The sequence below is a fragment of the Culex pipiens genome, chromosome 2 (assembly GCF_016801865.2).
Source record: "Culex pipiens pallens isolate TS chromosome 2, TS_CPP_V2, whole genome shotgun sequence".
NCBI lineage: Eukaryota > Metazoa > Arthropoda > Insecta > Diptera > Culicidae > Culex > Culex pipiens.
In genome coordinates, this window is record NC_068938.1 from 214,036,366 (window position 1) to 214,055,579 (window position 19,214).

A 19,214-nucleotide genomic window follows, 5' to 3' on the forward strand; every position below is an offset into this window, starting at 1 on the left:
GGGATGAAGGCGGATGTTCACGAAGCGGCGAAGGTGCTGGTTCGATCTAAATTGATGCAAATTGTTGAGGTTGGCCTGATTGAGACCGCAGCGAGTTCGATTGTCGATTGATTTGAAGGTCACTTTGCGTTGGGCGCATTGCTGAGGTAGTAACGCTGCGGTTGGTAACGCTGCGTTCAGTAACGCATGATTTTATGTAAGAGCAGTTCACTTTGACTTTGAAGTCCAATCATGGTTTTCATTTCACTTTGATAGCTTCCAGTAACGCAGGATTCGAAGTTGAAGATGTTCACTTTGGCTTTGAAGACGTATGTTGATTATCATTTCACTTTGGTAGCTTCCAGTTACGCAGGATTCGATGTAAGAGATGTTTGTTGGTTTTCATTTCACTTTGGCAGCTTCCAGTAACGCTGGATTCGATGTAAGAGTTTAACATTTTGGCTTTGAAGACGTATTCCAGTAACGCAGGATTCGAAGTTGAAGATGTTCACTTTGGCTTTGAAGACGTATGTTGATTATCATTTCACTTTGGTAGCTTCCAATAACGCAGGATTCGATGTAAGAGATGTTTGTTGGATATCATTCCACTTTGGTAGCTTCCAGTATCTCAGGATTCGATGTATGAGATGCATGTTGGTTACCATTTCACTTTGTTAGCTTTCAGTAACACAGGATTCGATGCAAGAGGTGTTGTGGTTATCATTTCACTTTGGTAGCTTCCAGTAACGCAGGGTTCGATGTAAGAGATGTTTACTTTGGCTTTGAAGACGTATGTTGGTTATCATTTCACTTTGGTAGCTTCCAGTAATGTAGAATTCGACGCAAGAGATGTAAATTGGTTTTCATTTCACTTTGGTAGCTTCCAGAAACGCAGGATTCGATGTAAGAGTTGATTACTAAGGCTTTGAAGACGTATTTTGGTTAGCATTTCACTTTGGTAGCTTCCAATAACGCAGGATTCGATGTAAGAGATGTTTGTTGGTTACCATTTCACTTTGGTAGCTTCCAGTAACGCAGGATTTGATGTAAGAGAAGATCACTTTGGCTTTGTAGACGTATGTTGGTTATCATTTCACTTCGGTAGCTTCCAGTAACGCAGGATTCGATGTAAGAGATGTTTGTTGGTTATCATTTCACTTTGGTAGCTTCCAGTAACGCAGGATTCGATGTAAGAGATGCATGTTAGTTATCATTTCACTTTGGTAGCTTCCAGTCACCCAGGATTCGATGTAAGAGATGATCACTTTGGCTTTGAAGACGTATTTTGGTTATCATTTCACTTTGGTAGCTTCCAGTAACGCAGAATTCGATGTAAGAGATGTTCACTTTGGCTTCGAAGGCGCATTTTGGTTACCATTTCACATTGGTAGCATCCAGTAACGCAACGATTAAACATAAGTTACGAGTCAAAGATCAACTAGCCCAACCCTGCAACAGGTCCCACACCAAGGTCATCGGTCGGCAGGTCGGTCTTCAAAACGCGAGGGTCGCTGAAACTAGAAACATAACACATTTAAAAAGCTTAATGGGAATTACCTTTCTCTCCGGGAAAGCTGCTGTTCAGTTGCTGCTCGTCATCGCGCGAAACTTGCGTTATAATGGAAGTCGCGTCCATTTAAACATCGGGTTCAGACGCTACCCTCCGGAAATTGGTCTGCCCTGGGCGCCTCTAGAAAATCAGGTACTGCTGACTTGATGCCGTCGTAGGAGTTCGTTCACCGGAACTGGCACAACACGAGCCTCCCGATGTTTTTGTTTGTGTTTCTAGCAAGAGTTTTTTTTTCCTTCGAGTTGATGTTGTTGTTGTTTTGGCTACTTTTGAGGTTCACTTCGGTATTTACATACACTCTCGAATCTGCCTCCTTTCTCCGGATTTGCCGAAATTCGGGGAGCCCACGGGCCAGAGGGAGGCGGACGGGCGGATTTTTCGAGGTAAGAAAAACTTTCAGCGCAAACACTCTCACACACACGAAGCTGCAGAAATGCCGAATAAGAAAACACAGATATGAAGATAAATAAAATTCCAATCACAAAAATGTGCCGATTGGAAACGGCCGGATCGCGAAGAAATCCACTTTTTTTTCGCTCTTCTCCGTCGTTCCTCTTGATTCACGATTCGCGTATATAATTTTCTCTTGTGTTACACGCGGATCGCCACGCACACTGCCGTACCGCCGAGAGCCTCGTTTCAACACACTCACACACTGCCGTGGTAGATTTCGAATTTCCCGAGAAAGAAAAAAAAACCTCACATTCGCCGCAAAATCTGCCCCGAAACCGACTCACAACTTTCCACGGAATATTCACCTTATGATTACCACGATCGCTAACGTAACGCGCAGAACGAAAACGGCAAAAACGAAACAAGTTGTCACCGCTCACTGCGACCGATATCGGAGGCCACGCAAAAATTTCGTTGAGCAACACAAGCAAGAAGAAAAACACGTCTCACTGCCGAGAGATGGCTTCTGTCAATCAACACAGGCCTGCGACCAACCAACCATCCGAGAGTTCCGACTCCGACAACGACGACTTCGGCAAAGTTCGTGCCTCCTTTCGTGAATTCCCCCTTCTTTGGTATTGGTGCCATCTGTCACACATGACACCAACACCAGCAAAGCCAGTGTTGCCATTGTATTGCTGCTGCTGCTGATTTACATTGCGAGATTAGAGAATGTTTTATTTTCTTGGCTATGAAATCATCGCAGCGGTCTTCTTGACAACACACTTGAATTATTTTCATACTTTTGCCTCCGTTTGATAGGGCGCGTCGTTTGGGCTGCACTTGTGTGATGATTGTTCGTTCCTGATGGGAATGCAATTTATCGATGGATTGGTTTGGGGAGGAAATCTCCAATAGGAAGTCGCGAATGATTTAAAGAGACAATATGATTGTAGTTTAGATGCGCAATTGATGATTGAATCTTTTATTCTGTTATCAACAAATTTCAAATAAATATGGAAATGTCGAAACAGAGTGAAAAAATACTTTGAAATGCCATAATTTATGTTGTACCAAAAATTGAGAAGTAATTTTAACGTTTTTTGCGACTATCCTACAGTCAAAATATTTCAGTATATCATATTTAACAATTCAATCATCACCTTGATCATCACATTTAAATAAAATGTCCAAGTTTACTTCCAGATTATTTTCCAAGCATCGATTGTTTAAATTTTTAAAAGATCAAGAATATATCCTGGAAAAATATCCATAGTTTTGGTTAGGACCGAGTCGGCTTTATATCCATAGATTGAAATGAAAATAATATGTTGATATTTCTTAAAAAAAAAAACAAATTAGAAAATTGAAGAATTGAAAAAATTATTAAAGGAAAAAAAACTCAAAAACTTCAAAATAGTCTTTCTACTCTACTAACTATAAAATTTTGAAACTCAAAATTTAAAAATCTTCAATTTTTATGTATTCAAATTCTACATTTATCAAATTCTTAATTTCTTGAATTCTTCAAATTCTGAACTAAAAAAAATTCCTAAGACAAATCAATTAATTTAATTAAATAAATACTTTAATTTCTGAACTAAAAACTCCCAAAAAAAATCAATTAATAAAATAAAATAAATTATTTCATTTTTTAGTCTGCAAATCCTGCATTTGCCATATTCTTGAATTCTTAAATTATTTAATTCCTAGAATCTTAAATTCTTAATTTCTTTAATTTTTTTATTCCTGTATTCTAGAATGGTTAATTTTTAAATCCTTAAATTAAATTCTTTAATTCATAATTTTTTATTATTCAATTTTTAAATTCTGAAAGTCTAAAATTCTAAAATTCTTAAATACTAAAATTCTTAAATCCTTAAATTCTTAAATCCTTAAATTCATAAAATCAAAAAAAAATAATAAATTCTTAATTCCTTAAAATTTAAATTTCAAATTGTAAAAATAGTAAATTCTGAAATTATTATTTTTTGTCACCATTTTAAATTGCATAAAATCAGACAAATTTACTATCAAATTTAGAGAAAAAAAAATATTGGATTTGAAATTTTGAGGAGAATCTATATAGTACGAACTGTTTTAAACTAATTTTAAATTTTTGAGATTTAAAAGTTTATGAATTTATTTATTTTTTGGTTTTTTTTTATTTAGAAATTATAATTCCTTTGAAACTTATATTTGTAGCCTTACGAAATAGTTGAATTACTGATGTTCTAAAGTTTTTTTATTATAGAATAATTATAGAATAAATTTTAAATTATTTTATTTTAATGTTTGAATTAAATTTTCCACTTTTAATTTTTTTTATTTCTTGTTGAAACTTTGGAATTTTTTTAAAACTTTATTAGAGATTTTTTGAATTTTGATTTTCATTTTTTAAATATATAAATTGTGATTTCTAGACATTATTTTTTTTGTATTATTAAATTGCTTGTTTTACGAACTGCGTACCAGCCTAAGCAGGCCTCATTCATCATCAGGTGAAAAAGATTGTCTAAAGCGACATTGGACCAAAAATATTCATGCTTTATAACCCGGAAGTTCAACCACTTCCGGCAACACTGCACCTGCTGCTGCTGCCAGTTCTCCCTTCTTCCCACCGCAACCAAGTCGGCCGCGAGACAACAAGAGAGAGGGGCGAAAATCAGCGCCTACTCCGGTTTGATGCCGCGACGCAGCAAAGTAAAAGTTGAACAAAAGTGGAAAATCAACACACTTTTGGTCCCGCGGCCAACTGGGCCCCCGTGAGAGGTTACTCCCCGCGGGGGGAAGAGGTGATGCAAGGCGTTTTTGTGCACACATACAGCGATGATTCATTCAACAATTTGTATTGGTTACTCCCAGTGGTGTACGATAGGAAGTAGGCTGTGGCTGGTCCCCCCAAACTGGAAGTGTCTGGCGGCCGGCAGGGCAGGTGTGGCGGGGACGGAACGGAACACATCCAAGTAAGCTGAGCGCGCCTAAGCTGTGTGTGTTGGTTGGTTGATCGCAGGGGTGGGGTGAATCGGGACTAGGGGTGGCGGCCGGCGCGACGTCGTCTCCCCAGAGAGGGTGGTAGCGGAGAAGTCGCGCGAATATATTAATAAAAAAAAATCTTCACACCCACACTGTTGCACGAAATTCACGGCGCGCGAGAAGAGGGAGTGAAAAAAAACTCGAGCTTTGTGCACACACACCCGCACACGAGACAGATGATAGTAATTTTGCGACCGAAAGCGACGTCGTCACGGCAATTTCACACACCCGATTCACGTCCGGCCGGAAACGCGAGAATCGTAAAATGTTTGTGGTCAAGGGGAGCCGTCCCGGAGATGCACGATCCCCACCGTCACAACAATGTGCGCTTAATTCTACACTAAAATTCACTCAGAAAAAAAACACATACACAATAGAAAACCACGAACGCGAGCGGCACACGTCCACTCTGTACGGAATCTTGCTCGGAACTGAAGCAACAAATCGAAAAAGGTCAACATCAACAAAACATCAAAAGTGACAGATCGCGGTCCGGTTGGGGATGTGAGGCGATATTGCGGGTTGAGTTTGGGGGTGAGCCTAGATAACGTTAGCATTTTGAATTGCAAAAAAAAAAACAGCGTTGTTTTGCTTGAATTAAAATCTAGCACAAACAACAAATCTGAAATAGGGACACGGGACGTTACCGAAAAATTAGTAAACAGTTAACAGGATTAAATCCAACGACGTTAATCTGTCATCAAGTCTGTCATTCAAAAATGTAACTCATGTTTGTCACTTACGGTTTATATCATGTTTATATGCTGCCGAGTTGAATTCAATTTTAAAAGATGTTTGATTAAGTTTGATTTTAAATCTTTTACAATTCCAGACTTTTTTTGATTAGGTCCTATAAACATATAAAACACAATAGCTTATAGAACCTTTTCAAAAAAAAAAAACTCTGCTCAACTTTGCTTCTTCCCAAACAAAAAACAATATTTATAACAATGTCATGGCTTGAGCAGTGTATGCCTCGGTGTATGGTAAGGTTCCGGTCTAGGAAAATTTCAATATAATATTCAAGATAATATTTATAATATATATATATTATAAATATTATATATGACAAAACCTAAAAATCAATAAATCTAAAAATTTAAAATTTAGGAAATCTAAAAATCTTAAGAAAATTAAAAACCAAGGGGTAGGACAGTGAGTAATTGAGTGACTCAATTTTTCAGAATGACTCAATGTTACTCAAAGCTACTCAATTTTCATCAACATAAATTTTCGGCCTGGTTACGGAATATTTGAACGGTTGTTGTTTTTGACAGATGTGTTTATGTACAAACAAATAGTTTGGTTAAAAAATGTAGGCAAAAATAAATAAGATAAAGATAACATTTTGGAGTCGTTTCAGAAATGTTCCGGAGTGGTAAACTGGCGCGGATTACATTGCGGAGGATGCTCAAGGAGCGTTCACCGTTTACATATTCCGACAACGCGAAGGTTTTCATCTCGTGCTAGCTTGACCTAGCATGTCACGAACCGCTGAGACTTCCTGCTGTAGCTTCCTGGTCCAAGGTTTTGCTCTTGTAAAAGACTATCCGACGGCGGCTTCAACGCCATTCGGTACTAACCTCAAAGTTTCTTCGAACAAATCCCGCTGGGTAGAGCACTTTCCCAGCTTAGGCGAATTTCCATGAACCTTAGAATGCTCAACGTCTAGTTGTGCCTGCTGAGCAAACCCAACCTGTATTGTCCTTTACTAGTTAAACCCTAACTGGGATTGGGGACAGAATCAACCTAGTCGAAATCGATTTGACCCGACGGGTTTATCTTACTTCGTACTGGACAGTTAACCGATGTTTTGCACCCACATTAAATTCACATTCGCTGTGACCTAATCGATATCCTCTACTTGGCCATAACTTATGATTTCCGATCTTCCCACTTGCACCCCCTGCTTCACGTTGAACCCCAACAAGAGGGAAAGAGGTAAAAAGAACGAAATGACCTTGCAACAGGATCGCCTCAGTTACGGAACGATTGACCTGAAGCGGCCCAGAAGCATGCCGAATTCGTCCAAAACTAACGACACCGTGCTTGGCCAACTCTTTTATACAGCGACCAGGTGTGCTCTCGCATCGGCATCCCTAATGAACGAAACATGTTCCAACAATCAGGGCCACCTCAAAACCGTGAACTAAATTCGGTCAAAACAATGGTTTGACTCCGACTTGCTCCGCTGGGCACTTATTAGCAGCGGCGTAGCTATTATCGTCGGCCAACTGAACGTTATTACCCAGAATCTGCGGATGGCCAAGGTAGTTGAGACTCACTGCTTTATCATCCCATCGGTGAGATCAGCCCGACCATCAATGCCGAAATGTAACGCTCTGCTATTTTTTTTTTATTTCAACGACACCTTAGTATCAGAATTGAGATGGTTCAGTTCTCGGTTCAGTTTAACTCCAGTGGGATATAGTGCATAATCTTAGGCAGGACTCGCTGACGTGGTTAGGGGGGAGGGGGGTCTTCGAACGGCACTGAAAGAAAGTCACATAGCAATATCACATGTTTCACACGTGAATCTGCCCCATACGACTTTACATGTGAATGTCATGAGCAAATCACTTAGAAATTTGTCATCGCGGGACGTTATAAATTCAAATGCAAAACACGTTAACCTCACGTGTCATCCCACATGATTATCGCATGAAATATTTATGAGAAAGAAATGGATTGCACATTAAAATCAAATGATTTTCTTTTCATTTTCAAGTGAAGATTTTATGTAGCATATTTTTTGTTTATTTTATATTTGTGATTGTAAATAAAAATACGTTTAATATCTTTTTGATTTTTGCCTTTATTTATGTAACTCAAACAACACTTAACAAACACTTTTGCATGACTAACACTTTAACTCCCAAGCTCGAGAAAAGGGGGAATTTGTATGGAAATTCCCCCATTTTCTCGAGCTTGGGAGTTTAGGTGCTATTCAAAAACTTCACTTTTTCGAGAGCGATTCACACTTTTAAAAAATGCACATTCTGGACGATCAGCGAAAGTTGACTTCTATGCCACACACCGGATCTCTCACACTTTCACGCACCGGAACAAGCCTGGACGGGGGTCTTGGAAAATTTCGCCGGAAGTTATCCTATCCGTGATTACCTGTAGAAATATTAGAAATTTTCTAGTATTAAATATTGTAAAGAATTCATTAGAAATTTCTTACCATATTATTAAAAATAATCCAGCAATATTTTATACATTAAAAACCACTTTTTTCGGGTAGAAATTAAAATTAGGAGCGAGAGCTCTAGCTCTGACTTTACGGAAGTTGCCATCTTGCTTTAGAATTAATTTTCGTCATCGATAGCATTTGAAACTAACGTGAATTTCACTTGGACATCAAAGGACAAGTCGATTGGAGCAAATCAAAATGAAATTCATTTGAATCTCATGTGACTTACACTTCAAAACCAAAGGACAAGCCGATTGGGGCAAATCAAGGTGAAATTCATTTGAATCTCACGTGAACACCATGCCAAAAATGATTGAATGTTTGTGTGCCAATGATCAGCTGGAGCTAAATGAATTTCACATTCATTTGAAATGAAAAGCATGTGAGAGTCAAAGGAAAAGCATGTGAAGTTATCGTGTTGGTTTTTGAAGTAGCTCACGTGAAAAAACATTTGATTTTGCTATGTTGGTTTTTTTCAGTGGGGGAAAGAAAAACAAATACTGAAAAATATAATTATCGTCAGGGACATGCCACTATCACATAACATCAAACTCCTGCTCGTTGTCAATTTGGTGCACATGCTAGCCAGCAGAAAAAGCGGAAAGGTCCGAAAAGTTGCCCAGCTGCTTGGTCCTTATAATTGGCCACATCGTAGTAGAGTTGAACAACCGGATCTCGAACGCAATCGTCACCTAATCCTTCTAGAACGACTCCCGCTGCGCATGGTAAATGTTGGCTTGATACCCGCACCGGTATCTCCTCTGGTCGCGGTCCTTCTTCAACAGGCGGTACAGACGTGCGGGAAATAAACTCCATTATTTTGCATTTTCCGTCTGGAAATAATTGTGTTAGCAGGTACAAGATCATTTCTTAAATAAACTTACATTAAAAAGCTATTACCTCAGCATCTCTTGTAGTAAAGCCACAAGCGGATTTTGCCCGGTAGTCTGGTGAGATTGGTTATGAGACGAAGAGATCTGTCTTGGTCTTGACAGATTTTCTGCTGACCCACCGCGCCGGATACGCATGCTACCGGAATGTCCAGGGAGTTTCGCTCGCTAAACGATTAGAGTGGGCTGGCAGTGATTTGTCATTTTGGTCGGTAACAAGCAGATTGATTTGATCACCGGTAGGAATCAGGACAAAGCGGCCGAGGCCAGGCAGGATGTCGTTGATGACCAGAAGCTGGCTCGGTCGGAACGGATGCAAACTAAACATTTCACTTTTACCACGAGTGTAATCCGAGGCAAACATATTACAAATAAGTCCAACTCGCTTAATTTTTCAGTTCAAATCCAATCTTTCGCTTTGTCTTATGTTTTTGTTTTATCACATCTGTCATCAATGACAAATGTCAGTGTCAAAATTTCGTTGCGTCTTTTATGAAAATTGAGTAACTCTCGTTACTCAATCTTACTCAAAAAATTTCAATGTGGCTCAATGTGACTCACTGTCCTACCCCTTGTTAAAAACTATAGTTTTTCTCGAGGTTTTTCTATTATAAAAGCTTAAAATACTAAAATTTCAAAATCTGAAAATACCAAAATTTAAAAATATTAAAACTCAGATATCAAAAACATTAAAATCGAATACACTCAACCCCCGGTGGTTGGTCACTTTTTCGTTTGACACTTTTTTAGTTTGTACCCCGTTGGTTGGTCAAAGTCAAACTAAAAAGTGACGAACTGTCACTTTTTACACGGTGCTCACACACACTATCAAAACAAACGTTTGATAATGTGTGTGAACTCAGTGTAAAAGGGGTGTCAAACTAAAAAGTGAGCCCGTTCGTTTGACAACAGTTGTTGTCAAACCATCGGGGTTTGAGTGTAATCGATAACACAAATCTGAAAATCTAAAAATCTAAAAATGTAAAAATCTAAAAATCTAAAAATCTAAAAATCTAAAAATCTAAAAATCTAAAAATCTAAAAATCTAAAAATCTAAAAATCTAAAAATCTAAAAATCTAAAAATCTAAAAATCTAAAATCTAAAAATCTAAAAATCTAAAAATCTAAAAATCTAAAAATCTAAAAATCTAAAAATCTAAAAATCTAAAAATCTAAAAATCTAAAAATCTAAAAATCTAAAAATCTAAAAATCTAAAAATCTAAAAATCTAAAAATCTAAAAATCTAAAAATCTAAAAATCTAAAAATCTAAAAATCTAAAAATCTAAAAATCTAAAAATCTAAAAATCTAAAAATCTAAAAATCTAAAAATCTAAAAATTTGAAAATCTAAAAATCTAAAAATCTAAAAATCTAAAAATCTAAAAATCTAAAAATCTAAAAATCTAAAAATCTAAAAATCTAAAAATCTAAAAATCTTAAAATCTAAAAATCTAAAAATCTAAAAATCTAAAAATCTAAAAATCTAAAAATCTAAAAATCTAAAAATCTAAAAATCTAAAAATCTAAAAATCTGAAAATCTGAAAATCTAAAAATCTAAAAATCTAAAAATCTAAAAATCTAAAAATCTAAAAATCTAAAAATCTAAAAATCTAAAAATCTAAAAATCTAAAAATCTAAAAATCTAAACATCTAAAATCTAAAAATCTAAAAATCTAAAAATCTAAAAATCTAAAAATCTAAAAATTTAAAAATCTAAAAATCTAAAAATCTAAATATCTAAAAATCAAAAAATCTAGACAACTTCAAATTTCAAAATTTTACCAAAAAATCTAAAAATCGTAAAATGTTCAATTTTTTAAAACCAGAAAATTAAATTTTGAAAAACCAATCCTAAAATCTTAAAATTTTATAATGCAAAAATAAAAAAAAAAATCAGATAAATCAGTTAATCTTATAATCTACAAATCTTCAAATCTAATAATCTAATAATCTAATATCAAATAATAATGAATTTTAAAAATCAAAAACCAAATTTAAAAAATTTAGTAATTCTGAAATCAAACATCTCAAAATTTACAAATCTCAAAATCATTAAATCTGAAATCAAAAAAATATTTAGTTTTAAAATCTAAACACAAGACAATTATAAAAAACATAAAAATATAATCTAAATCTTACAATTTTGGGGAGCTGCGCCACCAGCTGCCGAAATCCTGAAACGATGTTTTTCCTCATACATTTTTGAGAACTTTCCTAGGAATTTTCCCATACAAAATTCAACGATTAATAACGACCTCTAAACCTTACGAAAGGTTTTCAGATTTGGCTTAGTTACTTATTTTTGCCTTAATAATCTCTTGAGATTTTCCTAAATTTTATCTATATTTCTTGACTTTTTTTTGATAAGGTCCTATAAACAAATGTAAACATTGAGTGTATCCCTTTCATACCTTATGTCAAAGTTCATCGGAGTAAGCGGGATACACTCAATGTTTACATTTGTTTATAGGACCTTATCAAAAAAAAGTCAAGATTTGTCGTCCTCATAAACAGTCACAGTTTTTTTATTTACAGTTTGGCCAACTTAAGTTATTTTCCTTGAAATATGACTGTCATCAATCATATCGCCTTACATCTCTAATTTTACGACAACCCCTTTTCACCCAAAATCACTGCTTTCCAATTTACCGTGCAACGCGCTTCGAAACGCCAAACGTCAAACTCGGTCGGCATTCGTGAAACAGCAAAATTCAGTGGCCGTAAACAATTCGCAGATTTTGTCGGAGATTTTTCAGTAATTTTGAGCCGTAAATTCGTTCCATCATGACCCTGACCACGGATGTCGCCCGCGATCTGGAAGCGCCCGGCTTCAGCTTCGAAAACTGCCGCAGGTGAGTGTTTGTTTGTTTTTGTGTCGAGTCACCGACGGCGGATTGACGGTTCTAACCTAACATCTTTTCGTCCGTTCCGGAAGGAATGCCCAACTGGTGAAGCAGGGCTTTGTGGCACCCAAGATGATCAAGACCGGAACCACCATTGTGGGGATCATCTACAAGGATGGTGTGATTCTGGGTGCGGACACCCGTGCCACGGAGGGACCGATTGTGGCGGACAAGAACTGCGAGAAGATTCATTACCTGGCGAAGAACATGTACTGCTGCGGTGCGGGAACGGCCGCGGACACCGAGATGACCACGAACATGATTGCGTCGAATTTGGAGCTGCACCGGTTGAACACCGGGCGTACGGTTCCGGTGGTGGTTGCCAATACGATGCTGAAGCAGTTCCTGTTCCGTTACCAGGGCCACATCAGTGCCGCACTGGTTCTCGGCGGAGTGGACAGCACCGGGTCGTACATTTACTGCATCTATCCGCACGGTTCGACGGACAAGCTGCCGTACGCGACGATGGGTTCGGGAAGTTTGGCCGCTATGTCGGTGTTTGAGTCGCGCTGGAAGCCGGACATGGAAGAGGAGGAGGGCAAGAAGCTGGTTCGGGATGCGATCGCCGCCGGTGTGTTCAACGATTTGGGATCGGGGTCGAACATTGATCTGTGCGTGATTCGCAAGGACGGCGCCCAATATCTGCGGACGTTCGAGGAGGCCAACAAGAAGGGAACGCGGTCGCTGAACTACGAGTACAAGCCCGGAACGACGGCCGTGCTGGGAAGCAAGAGCTTCAAGATCGACGTTACGGCCGAGTGCGTGCGCACGTTGATTCCGGAGGGTGGCGTCGAGAGTATGGATACGGCTTAGGGCGGAGGATGCCGAGGGAAGGCGATGTTTTAGGCTGTAAGAGCTCTGAATTCAGATTCTGTGTTTCGGTATTTCCAATAAATTTTGCTAACTTGAGCGGAAGTCTTGTTTCGTTTTTGTAGTAAAATGTTTTGAAGATTTCTATCCAAAGAATGTAAGAATGATATTTTTATGATTGGCAAAGCAGATAAATGCATCCTAAAATCAAAATCTTAACCCTCTAACGCCAACGGTTGCAGCAGAGCACCACTAATTTTTTACTTCAAATAAACATTTCTCGAAAACTATTGGATGAAATGAACTCATTTTTTCTGCACAATGTTAACCTCCAATTTAAATTTCATCCAATTTGGTCAAGTCTGTCAAAAATGGCAAGGAAAAACGTAAAATATCTCGATTTTGCTCTGGGCGAGAAGAGGTTAATTTTTTTTCAGACGATTTTTGTTTCTAAAATATTAATTAGAGGAAATTCCAGACCAAACATGCGCTTTCCTAACACGGACGTAAACTTCAAGTTAAATGTTAGAAGTTCTTAAATCATTATTAATGAAAGTCACTCCAATCAACTGAATGTGTTGTACATACGGTATACTTCTGAGAGGAAGAACATACCCAACACTTTTGAATGATTTCGCAGCATTTTCTGTTCTTATTTCAAAATCAGGCTCAATTGATACAGTTATGTGCAGTTGGCATATAGAATCAATAATGATTTTAGTTTCAGTGAACTGCGCTTCCACGCAATTCGCGCAATGTTTTCGCGATTCAGTCGTGCCAGTGACTTGCTCTTCAAATTTTGTTTCTTCAAAATTATGTTGAGGTGCGTCTGTATATCACCATACAGTTTTTGAAGCTTGCTCCAGAAATAATCCTGCAACATCATTAAATTAAAAAGATAAAAAACTTAACTTCGTCGATCATCTTGAAAAACAAATTTCGAGCAGTGACAGATAATTGACCAACATGTTTTTGAAAACTGATTGCTATGTAACGTAGATTATTTTCAGATTGCTATGAGCCAAAAGGTGCCCTAGATTGTGCCCGAAGGTGCCAGTAAACGTTCCCAAAGCTGCCCAATGGTGCCTAGGGCTCTATAATGAGAGTGGTTTTTCCCTTGAATAATTTTAAAAATTTTAAATAATAAAACTGAAAATTTTAAATTCTTAAAAACTAAAACTAGAAATACTAAAATTTTAAAATTTATCAAATACGACATTATGGAATTATGAAATTTTGGAGTTATGAAAATATGAAATTATGAAGTTATGAAACATTGAAGTTATAAAATTTTGAAATTATGTAATTATGAAGTAATGATACTAACGAAGTTGACGTTATAGCTGTCGGCCACCATTGCTAGTACTAACCACTAGTGTCTTCCTTTTTATCTACAAGGACTTCGCCGCCCTGGGCAGGCCAAGGATTGATACCTAAGAGCATGCAATGGCACTGACCTTGTTGCGTGCTCTTCGGTTGACGTCCACGTAAGGAACATCCTGGAAGGAGCGTAACTAACTACATCCGTAGTTCTGTTAGATCATCCGAATTATCTTGATCAGAACAGTATAGCTCTGGTTCCTTGCGAGTGTCCTATTTTCTTACCTCCACGTTGGCTTGGTTTTCATGATGACCTAGCTGGTGGCCTGTGGAAACGGATCGTAAACCTTTGACCACCGCGGGTCAGAGTCGAGACGGCTAAAAGAAAGGGGCGCGACAATGTGGGAAAGGGAAGTAATTTGTGATTGTAGACGGTATTGTTTTGATTCACAGTATGTTGAGTCAACTGCTGTGGATGTACCTAAAACATCGCACAACGGGGTTTCTCTTCTCTTCATTCTCAGCTACCACCTATCTCCTATTTTTATTTTGCTCTACTGATTCTCAATTCTTCACTGATTCTTCTGTTTAATATCCATCATTTGATTTTTATTTTACTAACTTTTGATTCTCTTATCTCTCAAAGCTTTTCCACTCTTTTTTACCAATTGATACGGCTGTAACAAACTTTGTTTTGTTTTTCCTTAAAAATATACTTTTCCTTAATGTACTAGTAATATCAAGTCTATTTATCATTCGCCTAATCTTTTTTGATTTTATTGCGAATTTATTTATTTGAATAATTCTTTATCTGTCCTATAAATTATCATTACTATAATCTAAGCTTGTTTTGTATCTCTATTTATTATCTATTGTCTAATTTTACATCTAATACATCCAGCTTCTCATTTTTATTCTTTAAAATACGCTCATCATTCTCTTACTATTGATTCTTGATTTTTATAAAATATATTCTCTTTTACTGTCTATTGTTTTCAATCTTCACCCTTTTTTCAAACAAGTGAGGTTTGAGCCCTTACTCAATTTATGGAATGGTTAAAGGATTAACACAAATATTACTATTGTACTTTTGGTAAACTTTTGAATAACATGCTTAGGTCCAAAACATTGTAACAAAACACCGCGACAAAAGAAATAGCAACAGATAAACACGACTCAACACTAGGAAAGATTTCAGGAGAAAACAGTACACAGTAAATAACAATTAGTTTTTGAATTCAAACTAAAATAAAACAGTTTTTGCTTTGTTGAAAGTTGATAGGCACACTATAAATGGTTAGGCGCTTATACTTACATCAAACCCTACGTAATGTACCACCCCCGGCCGAGTTAAAATGCGTAACCGGAAAAGAAGGTGTGCATGCCTGGCACGAACACTCAAAGCGTGTTCTAGCGTGCTGCTCGTACTGACTCAGAGCAAGGGTGAGATGTAGGTGTAAGGGCAGTGCGTGTTCGTCGGGAACCTAGTGCATAAGATCGGTCAAGGCCCGTTCTTACACTGAAAATTGCGAATTGCGAAGGACTTCGCCGCCCTGGGCTCCTAAGTGTATGAAAGTATGGCACGGAGCGACGGCGCCGAATACCCATATTTACACAAAGAATTTTAGAGCGCCCGCCGCGGGATTCGAACCGGCGACCTCTGGATTGTGAGTCCAGTGCGCGGTCCGATTGATCCACACGGGCGGGAGTAATGATATTATGAAATTTGAATATTAGAAAATTATAAAATAAGGCTGGTACAAATGTATTGAAAGTTTTTCTTGAATTTCAAAAATTTTTAATTTATTTTTTTTAATTCCTAAATTTATAAATGAAGCACTTCCATTCGAGCAGTTTTTGCTTTTTCTATAATGTATTTTTACCACTAAAAACCATTTCTACTACTCCAATCGGGTACCAGCACGTGCTTCATTCTTAAATTCTTAAATTCTTAAATTCTTAAATTCTTAAATTCTTAAATTCTTAAATTCTTAAATTCTTAAATTCTTAAATTCTTAAATTCTTAAATTCTTAAATTCCTCAATTCTTAAATTCTTAAATTCTTAAATTCTCAAATTCTCAAATTCTTAAATTCTTAAATTCTTAAATTCTTAAATTCTCAAATTGTTAAATTCTAAAATTCTAAAATTCTAAAATTCCAAAATTCTTAAATTCTTAAATTCTTAAATTCTTAAATTCTTAAATTCTTAAATTCTTAAATTCTTAAATTCTCAAATTCTTAAATTCTTAAATTCTTAAATTCTCAAATTGTTAAATTGTTAAATTCTAAAATTCTAAAATTCCAAAATTCTTAAATTCTTAAATTCTAAAATTCTTAAATTCTTAAATTCTTAAATTCTTAAATTCTTAAATTCTTTAATTCTTAAATTCTTAAATTCTTAAATTCTTAAATTCTTAAATTCTTAAATTCTTAAATTCTTAAATTCTTAAATTCTTAAATTCTTAAATTCTTAAATTCTTAAATTCTTAAATTCTTAAATTCTTAAATTCTTAAATTCTTAAATTCTTAAATTCTTAAATTCTTAAATTCTTAAATTCTTAAATTCTTAAATTCTTAAATTCTTAAATTCTTAAATTCTTAAATTCTTAAATTCTTAAATTCTTAAATTCTTAAATTCTTAAATTCTTAAATTCTTAAATTCTTAAATTCTTAAATTCTTAAATTCTTAAATTCTTAAATTCTTAAATTCTTAAATTCTTAAATTCTTAAATTCTTAAATTCTTAAATTCTTAAATTCTTAAATTCTTAAATTCTTAAATTCCTAAATTCTTAAATTCTTAAATTCTTAAATTCTTAAATTCTTAAATTCTTAAATTCTTAAATTCTTAAATTCTTAAATTCTTAAATTCTTAAATTCTTAAATTCTTAAATTCTTAAATTCTTAAATTCTTAAATTCTTAAATTCTTAAATTCTTAAATTCTCAAATTCTTAAATTCTTAAATTCTTAAATTCTTAAATTCTTAAATTCTTAAATTCTTAAATTCTAAAATTCTTAAATTCAAAAATTCTTAAATTCTTAAATTCTTAAATTCTTAAATTCTTAAATTCTTAAATTCTTAAATTCTTAAATTCTTAAATTCTTAAATTCTTAAATTCTTAAATTCTTAAATTCTTAAATTCTTAAATTCTTAAATTCTTAAATTCTTAAATTCCTCAATTCTTAAATTCTTAAATTCTTAAATTCTCAAATTCTTAAATTCTTAAATTCTTAAATTCTTAAATTCTTAAATTCTTAAATTCTTAAATTCTCAAATTGTTAAATTGTTAAATTCTAAAATTCTAAAATTCCAAAATTCTTAAATTCTTAAATTCTAAAATTCTTAAATTCTTAAATTCTTAAATTCTTAAATTCTTAAATTCTTAAATTCTTAAATTCTTAAATTCTTAAATTCTTAAATTCTTAAATTCTTAAATTCTTAAATTCTTAAATTCTCAAATTCTCAAATTCTTAAATTCTTAAATTCTTAAATTCTTAAATTCTTAAATTCTCAAATTGTTAAATTGTTAAATTCTAAAATTCTAAAATTCCAAAATTCTTAAATTCTTAAATTCTAAAATTCTTAAATTCTTAAATTCTTAAATTCTTAAATTCTTAAATTCTCAAATTCTTAAATTCTTAAATTCTTAAATTCTTAAATTCTCAAATTGTTAAATTGTTAAATTCTAAAATTCTAAAATTCCAAAATTCTTAAATTCTTAAATTCTAAAATTCTTAAATTCTTAAATTCTTAAATTCTTTAATTCTTAAATTCTTAAATTCTTAAATTCTTAAATTCTTAAATTCTTAAATTCTTAAATTCTTAAATTCTTAAATTCTTAAATTCTTAAATTCTTAAATTCTTAAATTCTTAAATTCTTAAATTCTTAAATTCTTAAATTCTTAAATTCTTAAATTCTTAAATTCTTAAATTCTTAAATTCTTAAATTCTTAAATTCTTAAATTCTTAAATTCTTAAATTCTTAAATTCTTAAATTCTTAAATTCTTAAATTCTTAAATTCTTAAATTCTTAAATTCTTAAATTCTTAAATTCCTAAATTCTTAAATTCTTAAATTCTTAAATTCTTAAATTCTTAAATTCTTAAATTCTTAAATTCTTAAATTCTGAAATTCTTAAATTCTTAAATTCTTAAATTCTTAAATTCTTAAATTCTTAAATTCTTAAATTCTTAAATTCTTAAATTCTTAAATTCTTAAATTCCAAAATTCTTAAATTCTTAAATTCTTAAATTCTTAAATTCTTAAATTCTTAAATTCTTAAATTCTTAAATTCTTAAATTCTTAAATTCTTAAATTCTTAAATTCTTAAATTCTTAAATTCTTAAATTCTTAAATTCCTCAATTCTTAAATTCTTAAATTCTTAAATTCTTAAATTCTCAAATTCTTAAATTCTTAAATTCTTAAATTCTTAAATTCTTAAATTCTCAAATTGTTAAATTGTTAAATTCTAAAATTCCAAAAATTCCAAAATTCTTAAATTCTTAAATTCTAAAATTCTTAAATTCTTAAATTCTTAAATTCTTTAATTCTTTAATTCTTAAATTCTTAAATTCTTAAATTCTTAAATTCTTAAATTCTTAAATTCTTAAATTCTTAAATTCTTAAATTCTTAAATTCTTAAATTCTTAAATTCTTAAATTCTTAAATTCTTAAATTCTTAAATTCTTAAATTCTTAAATTCTTAAATTCTTAAATTCTTAAATTCTTAAATTCTTAAATTCTTAAATTCTTAAATTCTTAAATTCTTAAATTCTTAAATTCTTAAATTCTTAAATTCTTAAATTCTTAAATTCTTAAATTCTGAAATTCTTAAATTCTGAAATTCTGAAATTCTTAAATTCTTAAATTCTTAAATTCTTAAATTCTTAAATTCTTAAATTCTTAAATTCTTAAATTCTTAAATTCTTAAATTCTTAAATTCTTAAATTCTTAAATTCTTAAATTCTTAAATTCTTAAATTCTTAAATTCTTAAATTCTTAAATTCTTAAATTCTTCAATTTTCAATTCAATTCGGTTTTATTGGTGAATTATCAATATACAATAAGTTCTTTTGAAATACATAACAGAGTTTTGGAGTTCCTTTCAGCTGTG

General features: G+C 33.6%; 2 protein-coding genes and 1 long non-coding RNA gene across 4 annotated transcripts in view; 1 reads left to right on the forward strand and 2 right to left on the reverse strand.

Annotated features, from left to right (window-relative positions):
• The window catches only part of LOC120416813 (phosphatase Herzog), a 104,220-nt gene extending 98,783 nt beyond the window's left edge, over positions 1-5,437 (reverse strand). The window contains exons 1-2 of one of the 2 annotated variants that reach the window (XM_039578688.2): positions 5,349-5,437; positions 1,537-1,974 (exon numbers count right to left, since the gene is read on the reverse strand). In XM_039578688.2, the coding sequence (XP_039434622.1) occupies positions 1,537-1,615 (79 nt within the window). In that variant the 5' untranslated portion in view covers positions 1,616-1,974; positions 5,349-5,437. Of the gene's footprint in view, positions 1-1,536; positions 1,975-2,307; positions 2,793-5,348 lie in introns of those variants that run through there. The other variant, XM_052708275.1, reaches the window with a different exon arrangement.
• A 3,245-nt stretch (positions 5,438-8,682) lies between these two features.
• On the reverse strand, positions 8,683-9,153 carry LOC120416807 (uncharacterized). Its single transcript, XR_005605390.1, has 2 exons — positions 9,075-9,153; positions 8,683-9,007 (listed from the first exon to the last, which is right to left on the reverse strand). It is a non-coding gene; the product is annotated as an uncharacterized LOC120416807 (long non-coding RNA).
• A 2,583-nt stretch (positions 9,154-11,736) lies between these two features.
• On the forward strand, positions 11,737-12,884 carry LOC120416855 (proteasome subunit beta type-7). Its single transcript, XM_039578752.2, has 2 exons — positions 11,737-11,918; positions 12,002-12,884. The coding sequence occupies exons 1-2, from the start codon at positions 11,851-11,853 to the stop codon at positions 12,780-12,782; spliced, it is 849 nt and encodes a 282-aa protein (XP_039434686.1). The 5' UTR covers positions 11,737-11,850; the 3' UTR covers positions 12,783-12,884.
• Positions 12,885-19,214: the final 6,330 nt, after the last annotated feature.